This window comes from Neovison vison, chromosome 2 (genome assembly GCF_020171115.1).
Source record: "Neovison vison isolate M4711 chromosome 2, ASM_NN_V1, whole genome shotgun sequence".
Lineage (NCBI taxonomy): Eukaryota > Metazoa > Chordata > Mammalia > Carnivora > Mustelidae > Neogale > Neogale vison.
Window position 1 is genome coordinate 235286674 of NC_058092.1, and position 14963 is coordinate 235301636.

The 14963-nt window shown below is 47.7% G+C and overlaps 2 protein-coding genes across 3 annotated transcripts in view; one reads left to right on the forward strand and one right to left on the reverse strand.

The window, feature by feature from the left end:
* DOCK1 (dedicator of cytokinesis 1) overlaps positions 1–14963 on the forward strand; it is a 491675-nt gene that overhangs the window by 201965 nt on the left and 274747 nt on the right. The gene's annotated exons all lie outside the window — the stretch shown is intronic.
* INSYN2A (inhibitory synaptic factor 2A) overlaps positions 1–14963 on the reverse strand; it is a 55137-nt gene that overhangs the window by 3280 nt on the left and 36894 nt on the right. The window contains exon 3 of the mRNA XM_044240733.1: positions 14511–14582. Within this exon, the coding sequence (XP_044096668.1) occupies positions 14511–14582 (72 nt within the window). The remainder of the gene's footprint in view (positions 1–14510; positions 14583–14963) is intronic.

Consider the following 14963-nt stretch of genomic DNA (forward strand, 5'->3'; position numbering starts at 1 on the left):
CCTCATTTTATCATGCGAACCAGAGCGAGCAGTGACAAAGATCCCCATGGGAGAAGTCTTCAGCTTGGGCCTTTCACAAGGAAAAAGAGGACTGTGCAGTTGAGTGTGGGAGATCCTGTGGTATCCAACCTGGTATGTTAGGTACAAAGGGGTCATTTTATCAGGTGCGTGGTTAATACTGGAAGTGTGCTCTCCAGATCATAACCGTGTCAACGGTCCCAGAGAGGTTTTGAGTTCTTAGATTGGCAGCGGGTGCTCGCCTTTCCTAGGCTAACAGTATGACTCCGGGTACCTGTAATTACTGAATTCCCATTAAGCCGCTACATTGGGAACCCTGTTATTAACCAATTTATCACACCGCGGAACCATGTAATCACAGAGTAATCGAATCTGAGTTCTTGTTAACAGAATGACTCGACTCTGTCTGTCGAGCTGATCCCTGTTTGCCCTCCCCCCAGTACCGAGACGCTGCCCTCAGGAGCGGGAGCAGGCTTCGTTACAGAGGGAGCGTGTGTGGCCACTGATGCCCTCTGGGAAATGCCCCTGGTGGGGCTGGCAGTGACCTTGAGCCATGCCCCTCCCTCCCCTCCTGTCACTCATGAGTATTGGGGCATCTGCCTGCGGAACGGTGTGCCCTGGCTGGCAGACACATGATGCGTATCGCTGTGTACACTGTTGTCCTCTGGGGGCCTTCTGTCATTGTGGAAGGAACACACCAAGTCACCGGGTTGATCTGAAGCAGGCAACTCGCTGGAGAGGGCAGCGTCTGAAGGTTAGTCGTCTGGCCAGCTCTGGCTGACACAGAGCAAAGGTCCATTGAGTCTTAGGAGATGGCCAGAAGAAAGCAGCGCCTGCTGTCCTGGCTCGAATAGAGGTCCTGGACAGAAACCCTCAATGGACATAGGGCACGAAGACTCTGTGCATGGACCCCTGTCCCTGTGAGACATGCAGCTTGTGCCTGTGGGAGGCTGCCTGGGCAAGAGCCACTGCTCTCACTCTGGGCTCTAGCACGGACACCGGAGTGATCCAGGTGTGGGGACGGGGCCCTGGGTGCGGCCTGGCAGATGGTATGGTGTGGGAGTGGCCACCACTGCTGCAGCCTTTATGGCTTTTACTTTCTCCCTGCCCGAAACACCTGTCCTTGCTCCTGGCATGGCTGGCCACTCCTTTGTCCTCCGGGTACACATGACCTCCTCATTCTCTACCATCTTCTGACAGATCACCCTCCACCATTTTCTTTTCTCCTTCTCTGCCCTCACCACCGATAACTGCTTACTTGTTTCTGTATTATCTCGCCTCCATCCCCCAGATGCAGGTGCCAGCACTGGGGATGCTGTCCCGTCCTCATTACCAGCACCTACAGCGAGACCTGGATCCTGATGGTTGTCTGTATACTAGTCACTGAATTAAACAAATAAGCACAGAGCCATAAAAGACAGATTCCCTTTGGCTTTAGTCTGAGTTGCCCTGGTTGGTCTGTTTGCATCAGCGCTGCGGCTTGTGCCCCCTCTTTCCTCCCACCCCGAGAGCCCACTCCTTGACCCAGTCAAACAGGGCTTCTTTTGAAAGAAGTTGGTGGGCCCACTCCGGGTGGAATCTGGCCCAGCTCCATTCTATCAGAACTTAATCGAAGAAGATGGTGAAACATTGCAAAACACACCGGGATCTTTTTGGAGCTTGTTCCCTGCACTTCGACTTCCCTTTTTCTGGAAGTTTACAGTAAGGATGGATGGGATCAGTAGGGGGCTCACAAGTGGCCAGCTGTTCCCGTGGGAACTTGGGAGTAGCATTTGATCCTTCCTGTGTGTTGGAGGAAGGCCTGGGTCTGAGTAGGAGGCCCTGGTGGCGTCTTCCATTCTGTCAAAGGTGACCCACCTCTACCATGCGGTTTGGGCCTGCTTCCCCAGAGCGGTCCCAGCTCAGAGACTTACCCCTGATGGAACGAGCAGATGCGAATGTTTGTATTCCAAGTCTGGGCTTAGTCCTCATGGTCCTTTCAGACTCTGGTGGGGCTTTAAACAGCTCCCTGGATCCTCCGGGGCCTGTGTGCCCCGCAGCCACACAAGGTGGGAGGCTGCTGGGGTTGCAGGCAGGGTCTGGTGTTCGTGATGCACTGTCCTGGGGAGACTCCCATCATGCTGAATGCTGTTTGTCAGAAGGAAAGCAATCTAGAAAATGTCCTGATGCTTGAGTTCCGAAGCATGAATGTGAAGGGGCTGGAGCCAGGCCGGGCTTACCCATGCTTGGTACTCTCTGAACAGAACACAGGCTGCAGCTTGTGCCGGGTGAGACTCAGTGCCCAGAAGTACTGGGACTGTGGATGAGACCTAAGTCCCCAGGAGCTCCTGTTACATTCCATATCTCTCCTTCCCCTGCTTGCCTCCCCTTCTCTGTCAGACAACTGAACCATGTGATCAAAGCTGTGCATTGAGACCGTCACGTGACCTGAAGGCGGGCCGCGGTGCTACTGCAAAGCCATTTTCCGTACTCCTTGTGACTCAACTGCGATGAATGATTAAAGCTGTAGATACCATTTCTTTGGTTAGTCTTTTTCCTCTTTACAGTGGGAGTTTTAAGTATGGGCACTTTTTTTTTTGCAAAATTATTATTCTGTACATTTCCAAAGAAATAAGTATCTGTCCTAAATCTCAGGCTGCTCCATCAGCTGGCAACGCAAGCTTTGTTCCCTTCCCGGAGACTCTGCTCAGCTTTGTAGTAACACCTCTTCACCCACTCCCTGTGCTTTTGCAAAGAGGAGCGTGTTCGTAGCTCCAGTCAGAGCTCTGCTCGTCTGCAGCTCCTATAAATACTTGGACCTCCCCACAGTTTCTTTAGCACACTGTCGCCAACTCCTCAAGTTAATTTAAGGGGAATGTAGTTAAAACATCCCTTTCTTCAGTCCTCTGTGTGTAGCCGTTAGGAGTTAAAAGCAAGTGAATTTGGCTCCCAAGCGTTTGTGTTTTCTGGAGTGGAGGAAAACTGGAAATCTTGGATTTCTCCGGCCTCGGCAATGTCGGCGGGCTCCGTAGACTGAAGAGCAGTAGCATCTGTTTTTAATTCTCCCTGAATTAGATCACCCAGTTCCCCTGGTGCTGTCTGTGGCTCTGACTGACTCACGCTCTGCCACTGTGGATAAATCATCTCACCTATGGGGACCTGAGCTTGCTGGGTCGTGAAACAGTGGTGGAGATGCGCTCTCACCCCACGTGGGGGTTCTGTGGCACAACCTCGAGTGCAGGGAGGTGCAGCGTGTTGGGGCATGTGATGGTGCTTGCTGTATAGATCTGGATGGGACACACTGTGTTCCCCAAAGTGCAGTGCTTTTTCTCTAGGGCTTCAATCTGGCCCGGTGCATGTCAGCACCATGGACAACTCCAGCACTGTCCAGAGGAAGCTTGAGGTTAGGCTCTCAGTTTCAGGCTCGATGTCTCCCTTGCAAGCTAGATGAATTTAGGCAAGTCTCTTCCTCTTGGGCCTTGGTTTATGTACATGTCGCTGGCCCTGACTCCAGGTAGTTAAAGAACCAGGACCCCAAATAGCCATCATACTCTCCCAAATGTGTCTCCACTTGAATACCTGAGGGGCACCATATATCCAGCTTGTCCTAAATCAGATCTTTCCTTCAGCCTGCTGCTCTGTCCTTCCAGACAGTGTACAGCCAGCATTCATCCAGGAGGCCACACTGTGCACCTTGGCCTCAAGCTCTTCTAGTCCTTTGGGCTTTATCCCACCATCTGGGTCAGTGGATCTGCCCTAAGGAGGCTCCAGCATCCTTCCTCTTGGGCCCCTTCCACTACCCTTGTTGAGAAGTTTTCCCTTTGACCACTGAAACAACCAACAGTGGACTTGCCTTCTCCCTCTCTCCCTCCTCTGTCTCCCCTCTCCAACACCCATTTTCTTCCCCCCCCTTTGTACCCCTCCCTCTCTCCCTCCTTTCTGTCTCCCCTCTGTTTATGTCCTCTCTCCTCCCCCTTCATTCTCTCCCTCTCTCCAGCCCTCTCTGCCTTTCCTTCTCTTCCCTCCCTGACCCATTTCCCAATTACCTTCTGGGGTCACCTTCAGAAATCCCAAGACTCCTTGGTAAAGTCCTGCTATCCTTCAGCCTAGCTACATGTCACCTCTTCTTTCTGTGGACTTTCCAGAATAATCACATCTGCCCACTCTTCGTCCTATCTGGAAATCCCCCAGAACAGGTTGCCCTTCGGGCATGCTTGTCTCCGCATCTTTACTAGAGCAAGTCTGTCTCATACTGGATTGTAGCTGTTTTTCTCATGACTGTGAACTCATTGAGGGACGGACCCTATTTAATTCATCTTATGTTCAAGGTGCATTTAGTACAATGTCAGGCTCAGAACATGCTTTATTACTGAATTGAAATAAATGGATGAACTGAACCCAAATCCCCTCACTTCTAATCTCTGCAGAATGCTGCTGGTCTACTTTTTATCTTATATTTACAAATTGTCATCAAAATGAATGTATGTTGTAAAATATGCCTATGTGTTAATATACTTGTATTATCTGTGGATCGCATTCCAGTGGTTTCAAATACTAAAATTTGTATTATCAGCTTTTAACACTTTGAACATAAAATGGATTCATCATAACTTTGGATCCTTCTCTCACCACTATTTCACATAGTAGGTGCATAATTCAAGTTCATAGAATATCTATAAGATGTAAAATACCAGATATGGAGGAGTATTCAATAATATTATACCCAAACTATAAGATCTGTCCCCCTTGCCTGGTATTCTGTTCCAAGGAAATTATGATTACAGTTATAAAAACCAAAACATCAGCCTGTATCCTAGCTATAATTACACTCTGGTAGCCAAAGCTATTGTTACTGACTTTCTGAGCGATTATTCATCCTGGCCATACTGGCTGAATGTTCAGCCTGGCTGAACTCCATCCTCCATCTACATCTTATCCTTGAGTTCCTCTATAGTACAAGCACTGGGCTGGCACCCAGGCCTCATCCAAGTGCCTGAGTTTATGGGCTGGCCACATGCACCAGGATCAAGGAACCACATGTTAGCTTCCCATAAATGTTGCCACAGAGAAGTCAAAGTGGAAAGACTTAAGCTCTATTTATAACTTCCACCCATAATAATTTATCAAGTAGGAAAGGGACCAGATCACTGACAAGACTGTCACATGTCTATTAAGCATATCTTATGGCATATTCCTAGCAAGCCACAGAGATCATACCCTGTAATCACAGGGACACCGTACTTAACTACATGTAGCCTGCCCTGATGCTGCTGTCCTTGGCCTCACTGAAGAGGATGAGGTTTCTTTTTTTCTTTCTTTCTTTTTTTTTTTTTGTTTTGTTTTGTTTTTTGTTGTTGTTTTAAATTTTTGGTAGGAAGTACATTGTAACAACAGTTAAAAGGAGAAAACACACAACTCTCCAAAATTGGTTGTAGTGAGCCTGCCAGGTACCGGGGTAGAACATGTAAGGTTACTGAGAGTTGGCCAACACCTTGGCCATCACTTCATTCGTTCTTACCCTTTTGAGGATGGGCACTTGTCTGCCTAGTGAGGCAATGACTTCCTGGGGTCACAGTGCTGGGGGTGGTACGCAAAGCTGATCATTACACTGATCAGCTGATCCCCTGATCCCCTGAGCCACCAACCCAGGTCTCAAGGTCTAGATGCTCCAAGGAGCTCTCCTTCTATTCCAGTCTGAGCTGTGGAATGCCATCGGCACTAAAGGAAAGCAGTGAGAGTCTCATCGTACAGACCAGAAAACCATTAACTTCTCGTACGTGTCTAATGGAGTCACCAGTGACTATCTAAACCCCAAGCTCCCCACTCTTCCCCCAGGGATGCTATGTGTAAAAGAGGAGTTTGTTCAAGTCGTCTGGGTGGTTCAGTCAATTAAGAGTCTGCCTTCAGCTCAAATCATGATCGCAGGGTCCTAGGATCGAGTCCCCTGTTGGGCTCCCTGCTCTGTGGGGAGTTTGCTTCTCCCTCAGCCTCTGCCCCTCCCCCTGCTTGGGTGCTTCTGTGCTCTCTCGCTCGCTCGCTCTCTCAAATAAGTGAAATCTTAAAAAAAAAAAAAAAAAAAAAGAACTTTTTCCAAAATGGCGGACAGGAGAGTCCTTCGTGTGGTCCTAGCAACCACCATCTTCTCTAGTCACCACGTTTCCTGTGGAATTTCAAATGCTCTAACTCAGGGCATTGTGGTAGGGCCCAAGTCCTGCATCTAGCCCCTAAAAACCCCAAATCTGTGTTCATGTAATAACAAATCACATTCGTTTTCTCACGATAGTGACAGTGCAGCCTCCTCTCAATGGTTTTGGACATCGATGAATGCGTCCTTAAATACTACTCTGGACGTAACCAAAAGCAAGGGTTGTGAAGAGGAGGGTCATCAGTGTAATAAACCTTTCTCTGCTAAACGTATTTTAACTAATTGCTTTACAAACAATATGTTGAGATGAGTAATCAGTTTCAGTTTTCCAGCACCCAGAGTTCTATGTTAGAACTGAGGTGTTACTGTTACAGAAGCCTAAATCCTTATATATTAGGGAAAAAGAAATAATATGTTTATAAAGTTCTAATGGAATAAAAAAAAACTTTGGTTGTTGGCTTTGGGAATTTTCAAGGAGAAGTGTGAGGTCTGTTTAATCTTTTGTTCTGGCTTTTAATTTACTTTATTAAAACAATGCTTCCTTATGCCAGAACCACCATGTAAGCTGTCGTCCCTCGACTCCTTGCTGTCCTCTTCCTCGCAGCCCGTCGTTCATGGTAAATACTAAGAACGGAGCACTAAATATTAGACAAAAGGCTAATTTCCTCCACATCAGTTCATGTTGTTAAAGAACTTAATATGCACAAGTGGCGGTAATTAGAGCAGGACTGGAAAGAGCACTTCCACTAAGAGATAATCACTAAATGACAAAGGCTGCAGAGATCCCGCTCCAAGTGGGCTCTGGACAGGCTAGACTTGGCACCATTTCTGCATACAAATGCAATTACCTCTCTTAACAATAAGACTTCATTAGTCAGGAGGCTTTCGGTCCTGGTGGCTGTGCTGATTACGCGTCTCCCGCAACAGCTCTCCGCGGCTAGCGCCGGACCCTGGAATCGCGAGCTACAGTTTCCGTGCACGATTTTATCTGGCATCTTTGTGTCCTTATATTTTGTGCTTTTCTTGGTGATGATATGAGTTACCAAGGCCGGTTTGAGAGATGCCACCCGTTTATTCTGGGAATTCCTCCTTCCATCTCATAGAAGGTTCATTGACTCATCTTCCCTGAAATCCTGCAGTCATTTTGGAAACGAAGGTGCGGAATTAAGGAACTTCCTACTGGATGAACACTCAGAGATCGCAAGTACTAGAAAGGTTCCAGCTGCTATAGAGATGAGTGTACACGTGGAGGGAGGCCTCCCCATCTACTCCTGGGCAAGCTCTGGCTGTTTCTCTGCCTAGTTCCTGTCTGGTTTCCGACTGTCTAGCGTGGGGACTGGGCTCTAGAGAACACATCTGAACCCTCCCCAGCATGCTGTCCTTCCAAGACGGTCCTGCCTCCTGGGAGTCGGCCCCCTCAGAGGTCAAGCATCCCTGCTTCCTTCAGCTTCTCCTTCTCTGTCTTTTGTCCTTGTGTCTGTGGCACACCTTGCGTCAGAGCTCTGTTCTTGTACAGTCTTCGTGTAGGGGGTGTACGCAGGGTTCTCTGCAGCCCCATTACAGACTCCTTCCCATCTCCCGGTGCCTGGGGCAAAGCCGGTCATTTCCTAGGAGTCCCACTGAAAGTGCGTGCTGTAGAAATGCATATAAGCACCACATGGAAGGGGACCCGGGTATTTCGTCAAGAGTGGGTGTTTGAAATCCTGCCCGTGCTTGACCATCAGTGGATCCCATCAGATGACAAAAATAGGACACAGACAACATGGTTTTCTGCAGGGTCCCTCCCTCAGTGGTTTTGAAAACAAAGCAGACCCTCTGCCTTTCTATCCATCCAGAAAATGCCCTGTTACTGGTCCACCATGTAATTAGTGTCCCGGAGGCCAGGTGTGTGGTGGCCTTGATGTATCGAAAAGGAGCAGGTGTGGGCAGTATTGTCCTGGATAACAGCAGCCTCAGGTCTTCTCACGGTGGGCATTCGAACACTTACAGGAGAATTTAAAATTCTGGTGAAGATTCTATTTAGTGAATCTGAATCAGCATCACTATTGCCTTTCAGACCTTGCTTTCATTCCCACAAGCCTTTGAACCAAGGTTGGCACATGCTATTTTCATAAAAATGCACGAATCTGAATTCAAGCCATTTTGTGGTGGTGTTATTTTACCAATTAACCACTTCAGTAAAGGAGAGAAATGGTATATTTCATTGTTCCTTTCTGAAACACAATCTGAACAAAGGTGAGTCATCAGAACCCTGACTCATCAGATTCGTCTGACAAGAGAATTAACCCAGACTGGCTGGGCGCAAAGGATCGTAGCTGCTTATGAGCAAACATACCATTAGTAATTGATCCATAAAACACTGTCTGAAATCATTACAGAGTATTGTGGCAGGAAATACGGATGATTAGCCAGGGAAGTTTTACTACAGAAAACTAAAACTTGGATCTTTCTTCATCTTTTTTCATGCTGAGATGGTCTTCATTAGAATTTCACAGTTGGTCCACATCACAATCCAAGGGATATCGTCTTGGAGGAAAAATGGAATCCCGTCAAGCACCTCCAAATTCCCGGCTACGGGAAATACTACTTTTGAGGTTTGAGGTTTCAGGGGACGAGGGAGCAGGCAATCAGTTTGCTGCCTAGGAACGGTTGTATAAATCGATTTGCCGATGCAGGAATGACGGTCCTTGGTTGAGGAATGCCTTGTGCCTGTCCTCGCTTTTCCCACCGTGTCTACTTTCTGCGGAAGCTAAGACTGACTCCTGCACTAAATCACTTGTAAATCACCGAGTCAACGAGCTTTGAGAGCCGGAAGGGCCGTCTCGGATCCCTCCGTGCGGCCTCCCGGGGACACTCTGCCAAAGAGCCAGAGTGGGGGTGCGGCTGAATCTCTGGGGTGCCTGGCTTGGTAGGCGGGTGTTGCCAACCTCTGGCTTCTGGTGCTGGCAGCCTTGTTCTCTGAAATGGCTTCAAGACCTTTTGTCCTTTTAATGTTTCTTCCAAGTGCTGTATATTTCCATGACAGACTTATTTTTTTAACGAGAAATAGGTACCGCCGCCCCTGGTCAAGGTACACATTTATTACAGGACTGTGTTGGTAAAACCACAGGAAACCAGGCCTTGAACACGGCACCCTTTACATCTCCCTGGGCCAAGCGTTACTGGAAACACAGTGGATTCTTATGCTGCTCAGAGAGGGTAATTGGGTTTCGAGTGAAAATCACTGTATACGTGCAAGACAGGCAAGGTCAGATTCATTGAGCTCCAGGGCTCTCTCCGCCAGCGAACAAGTATGACGAACTGCGGCATGTTGGTGTGGCAGCTCTGACGGCCTCTTACGTGCTCCCAGTTTCTGGGATATGCACAGTGTTTTGGGATTTTAAATTTCTTTATTTTTTGAAACTCCTTTAACCTGTTCAGTCCCAAGGTACTTGAGGCATCCCACGGGAAAGACAAGAACAGTGGCTGAGATGGTGGTACAGGGACTCCTAGGGATCGTCCCAAAGTCCAGGATGCAGGCTCTGGTGTCCCGAGAGCTTGGGTGCCAGAGCCACGTTTGGAACCAAGGACCATGATCTTGAGCTAACTCACCCTTGGTGATAGGACCCTCCCTCTGTAGAGTTATATGCGGGAATTGAAGGAGGACTTGCTTGCACGTTTCTTTGGTGAGAAGACACGGGCCTAAGTCATAAAGCCTCTGAAATCTGGACACTTTCTTTGGCTCACTTCTGAGATGCCGGGGCTGCCCACGTGCCTTGCTGCAGGCCCCGAAACAGGTGATTTGTCCTGCAAAAGGACTGAGTTCTGAGTGCTTTTCTACCAAAGAAACCTCTATTCTTCATGAAGCATTTGGCCTTTGAGGATTAAATCCTAGGGCTGACCTGAAGCCGAGAAGTCACCTGGCCGAATTCCCCCTCGCTGTCCTTTCTCTTTTGACGAAAGGGAATCCTACCATGGGGAAGTTAGGTGTGTCCACAACGGCCAGCCATCATGAAAGACCCAGAGAGATGCGAGTCTCCCAGGAACCAGACCAATTACCTTTTGTCCTGTTCTATTAGTCTTTGGTATTCAGACAGTGTAATGGGAGCCCCCTTATCGGCTGTCCGGGGTTAGTCACCATGTGCATCCCCCAGGGACGTTACTGATGCCCACACAAGCTGTCACTCCTGGTGAATGACCCACAGCCCTCTGGTTGTCCTCTGCAGCTGTGTGCTCACCGAGAGGATGTTGTGTTGCGAATGTACAAACTCGCGCCATTTGTACCCCGCATCCGAATGATGTGATTTGTTCGAATGTTGCATAGACCAGTGTAATAGCACTTGGGCAAGAGAGAATTCCTTCTGTAAGTTACCTGCTTTGGACAGAGTAGGGAGCGACCAGATAGCAAGTGTGGAAAAGCTAGGGGCAGATCAGGATCTAGAAGTGCTGTGAACTCAGATCCCTCACATGGTGGTTCATGGATAATCACTAGGAGCTCGAGCATGGGGCCCACGTTCACAGAAGGCATTTGGGCTGCCCCCCTCAAAAGCCTAGCATACCTTTAAATCAGCCACACGGAAGATCTCAATTTATACAATTCAGATTCAGTTAACAGGTTAAGTGCATGAGTTCCCTTTTGACTGGGTTTGGATTAGCTGACTAGCAGTGAGCTTTACTTGTCTTAGCATCCACGGAGCTGGAGCTCGGAGAACTCTGGTCCAGCCTCCGTAACCAGGGCACACAGTGTCACATTTTTCTTTTGTTGACCTGTAACCTTGTGCAGGTTAGCAACAGTTAAATTGCCATGATTTCTAATGTAAAATGATAGGAAGATTGGGAAGATTGGGAGCCTGGTGAGCTGTGTGTGTTCACCTAGGTCGGGGCACTGAGCTCCATACTAGGAGCTGGTGGTCCGGACACTGTGGGGTCCAGCTGAACTGTTGCTCCTGAGACCTCCTAAAATAATGTCTGTTTGCAGCACAAGTTCGGGGGCTGGGGAATTGGTGTTGCTCTCACTCTGAAGGGAGAGATTTTAAGATACTTTCCCCCAAAAGCGAGCTAACATTCCAGTTTTTCTAGCACCACCTCTCCAGGGACGCTTGGCTCTTTTACAGAGAGGGCTCAGGGAGGGGGTGTGCCTGGCTCTGGAGGGTCCTGTCCTGTGCCCCTGAAGAAGCACCCCAGGCCATAGCCCTCCCTGGGGTCACATCCCTGATGATAAAGGTCTCTGTGAGTGGAAGGGTATTTCCCCCATTTTGTAGGAGGTAACCATAGTCATCCCAGTTGCCCAGTCCCTCTCACTGGTGAGTCTTGGTTAGTTTTGGCAATTTCCTGTGATGCTGAGACACTCACGGTTCTTTCAGAAAGTGGGCCAGTATAAGAAACAGTCAAAAAAACAAAGAGGCAACCCACGGAATGGGAGAAGATATTTGCAAATGACAGTACAGACAAAAGGTTGATATCCAGGATCTATAATGAACTCCTCAAACTCAACCCACACGAAACAGACAAACACATCAAAAAATGGGCAGAAGATATGAACAGACACTTCTCCAATCAAGAAATACAAATGGCTATCAGACACATGAAAAAATGTTCATCATCATTAGCCCTCAGGGAGATTCAAATTAAAACCACATTGAGATATCACCTTACACCAGTTAGAATGGCCAAAATTAACAAAACAGGAAACAACATGTGTTGGAGAGGATGTGGAGAAAGGGGAACCCTCTTCCACTGTTGGTGGGAATGCAAGTTGGTGCAGCCTCTTTGGAGAACGGTGTGGAGATTCCTCAAGAAATTAAAAATAGAGCTTCCCTACGACCCTGCAATTGCACTCCTGGGTATTTACCCCAAAGATACAGATGTCGTGAAAAGAAGGGCCATCTGTACCCCAATGTTTATAGCAGCAATGGCCACAGTCTCCAAACTATGGAAAGAACCAAGATGCCCTTCAACGGATGAATGGATAAGGAAGATGTGGTCCATATACACTATGGAGTATTATGCCTCCATCAGAAAGGACGAATATCCAACTTTTGTAGCAACATGGACGGGACTGGAAGAGATTATGCTGAGTGAAATCAGTCAAGCAGAGAGAGTCAATTATCATATGGTTTCACTCATTTGTGGAGCATAACCAATAGCATGGAGGACAAGGGGCGTTAGAGAGGAGTAGGGAATTTGGGTAAATTGGAAGGGGAGGTGAACCATGAGAGACTATGGACTCTGAAAAACAGTCTGAGGGGTTTGAAGTGGCGGGGGGGTTGGGAGGTTGGGGTACCAGGTGGTGGGTATTATAGAGGGCACAGCTTGCATGGAGCACTGGGTGTGGTGAAAAAATAATGAATACTGTTTTTCTGAAAATAAATAAATTGGGGGAAAAAAAAAAAAAAAGAAAGTGGGCCAGTAGCTGTTGTATGGGGGTTCGTGCAGAATGCTGGTTGAGCCAATTCTAAATAGCAACCACTCCAAGCTAATTCCTGAAGAAGACGAATTTCTGTCCTTCACGGGCTTGTTAAATCACTTTTAATATCACTTTTAATGTAAGTTACTTCTGGATTTAGAGCTAAATTTACTTAAATTACTTCAGTTACACTGGAGAGTGCCCTAATAAATTCTTTTTTCAATCACCCACAAAATGTTAAATGGGTTTGCGCTCATCAGGCTCACTCTGAACCTTCTCTGGAAATCTTGCTCACTTCTGCTCTGTTGCATTCAGAGGCTGGGTGAGCCCCAGCTCCCAACGTAACAAAGGCCAGACAGTGAGGGTAGATGCCGGGCGCTCGACATTCCTCGCTTCTTTTCCTAATGACTGGTCTTAGCGAAGGGAAAATGGCCGAGTTACATCCCTTAACTTTTGATTCTATGTGAACGTAGTGAAAATATTCCCTCTAACCAAACCTCCCTGCAAAGGCATGGTCTCTGAGGAGGTAATTTGCAATTTGTGGGAGTTCCTGACAAACAAAATTTGCCGGGGGCTTGCTTTCCACCTCTTCTTTGTTAAAAGTGGGAGGACAATCAGGCAGCTTGCCATGCTTTTAGAGACCTTAACCTGGCGATGGTTCTAGCAGGGCCGGCTTTGTCAACCTCCATGAATTCAATGATTCTTGTTGCGGGGCTGTCCTCTGCTTTATAGGATGTTAGTGGCATCCCTGGCCTGTACCTACTCAATGCCTGGGCACCTCTCTCATTGTGACAGCTGAAAACGTCTCCCTTCGGACCTTGCCAGATGTCCCCTTTCAGGCCAAATTGCCCTTTGTGAACGTCTGGAGTAAGGAATGTGCTAGGCTGACACCCGGTGCTTGTGTCTGCCTTTGGGTTCTCCTGCCTGGCCCCAGAGAAGGTTACCATGTGACTCAACTCTGCTTTTAGAGTCCGAGTCCCATGTGGGATGTTCTGCCTTGGCTGGAGATGTGTGATGGGCCCAGGAGGGTGTGGATTCAAGCTTTTTGCCACATGGAAGACATTTACACGATCTCCCTGTCTCCTCCTTTTTGATGAAAGGATGGTGACTTTGAAGAACTTTGTAGAAGGTGTATTTGCGGTGGGGGTGCGGAGCAGAGGAGACAGGAGTTCTTGTACACATATCTAGATACATCGCTGTGCAGTGAGAATTGTTTTGGGTAATTTGGCAAGTCCACTAAAATTGCCCTGTAGGCTTCAGTTTCAGCCCTGAGCCATGTCGTAACATCCCTTACTACTCTCGCATCTTGTTTGCAAAAATTAGATTTCCGAAAAGATAACCGAGAATGACCTCCCGGAAGGTTGTGACGACATCCGAAAATTCTACATTTCCCTGATAAGCCCAACATAGATTTTCCCTGTTGAAAGTTTCTGCTCTATTCTTGTTGCTGTGAATATCCTAAACAAACTTTAAATTAAAAAAACATGATGAACAGCGGTACGGGTTCTAGAAGGGATTATGTCCCAAGGGATGCCAGAGCCACCATCTTTGTGAGTTCCTAAGGAAATAAATGGCATATTGGTGCAAGCAGCCTGGGTTCTTCCACGGTATGCCTGGCACATCCAGTGTGGTTTACAGTCTTTGATTTATACCATCTGCAGGGGTTCACTTTCTGGTCTTGTGCGAACACACAGTATAGTGCTCGCGGCGGGCGATTCTGAGGGAGCAACCATCAAACTTACACCAAGTTTTGAAACCACCAAGATGCATTTGCAGGATAAGTGAGTTCAAGCTCTCCCTCATCCTGGGATCGTACACCTGGGGTTGAGTATTTAGAAGGAGCTGAGGGTTATGGTCAAGTAAGGCCCCTTTACTTTGTGTCTGAAATAATCATCCCAGCATGGCCCCTGATGATTCTTGAATTCGTGGGTAAACATCATTTGTCACTCATAATAGAAAAGTGGGAGGAGGAGGTTCACATACCTATAGATAATACATGCACTGTTCCTGCATGTGTCACAATTAGCTGTGTCTTGCCCCGTCCGATATGAAAGCCTACAAGATAAGAACAGGAGAGCATTACAAGTGGTGGCTGGTGGTCACTGGCTGTTACAGAGCAGACACCTCACATCAGAGCTTTCCCAATGCCACTGCTTGTCATAGTAATGGAAACTGATTCCTGCGTGTTTCCCATTTGGCTCCTGTCTGCATTTATCATACAAAACCACTGCAACGTCTATAGCTAAGATGATAGCTAAAATAAATCCAGAATGTGAACATAAGCTACTGGGTGAAGGAGATAATCTGATTTTGCTAAAAGAGAATTGGGGGTGTTTCAATGCAGCTTTATGTTTACGGTATTTGAAAGAAACATGGAGGGAAAACCAGTGCCCGATCTGCGGACTGCATGGCTTCACTTTGCCCCACAGCCTCTTG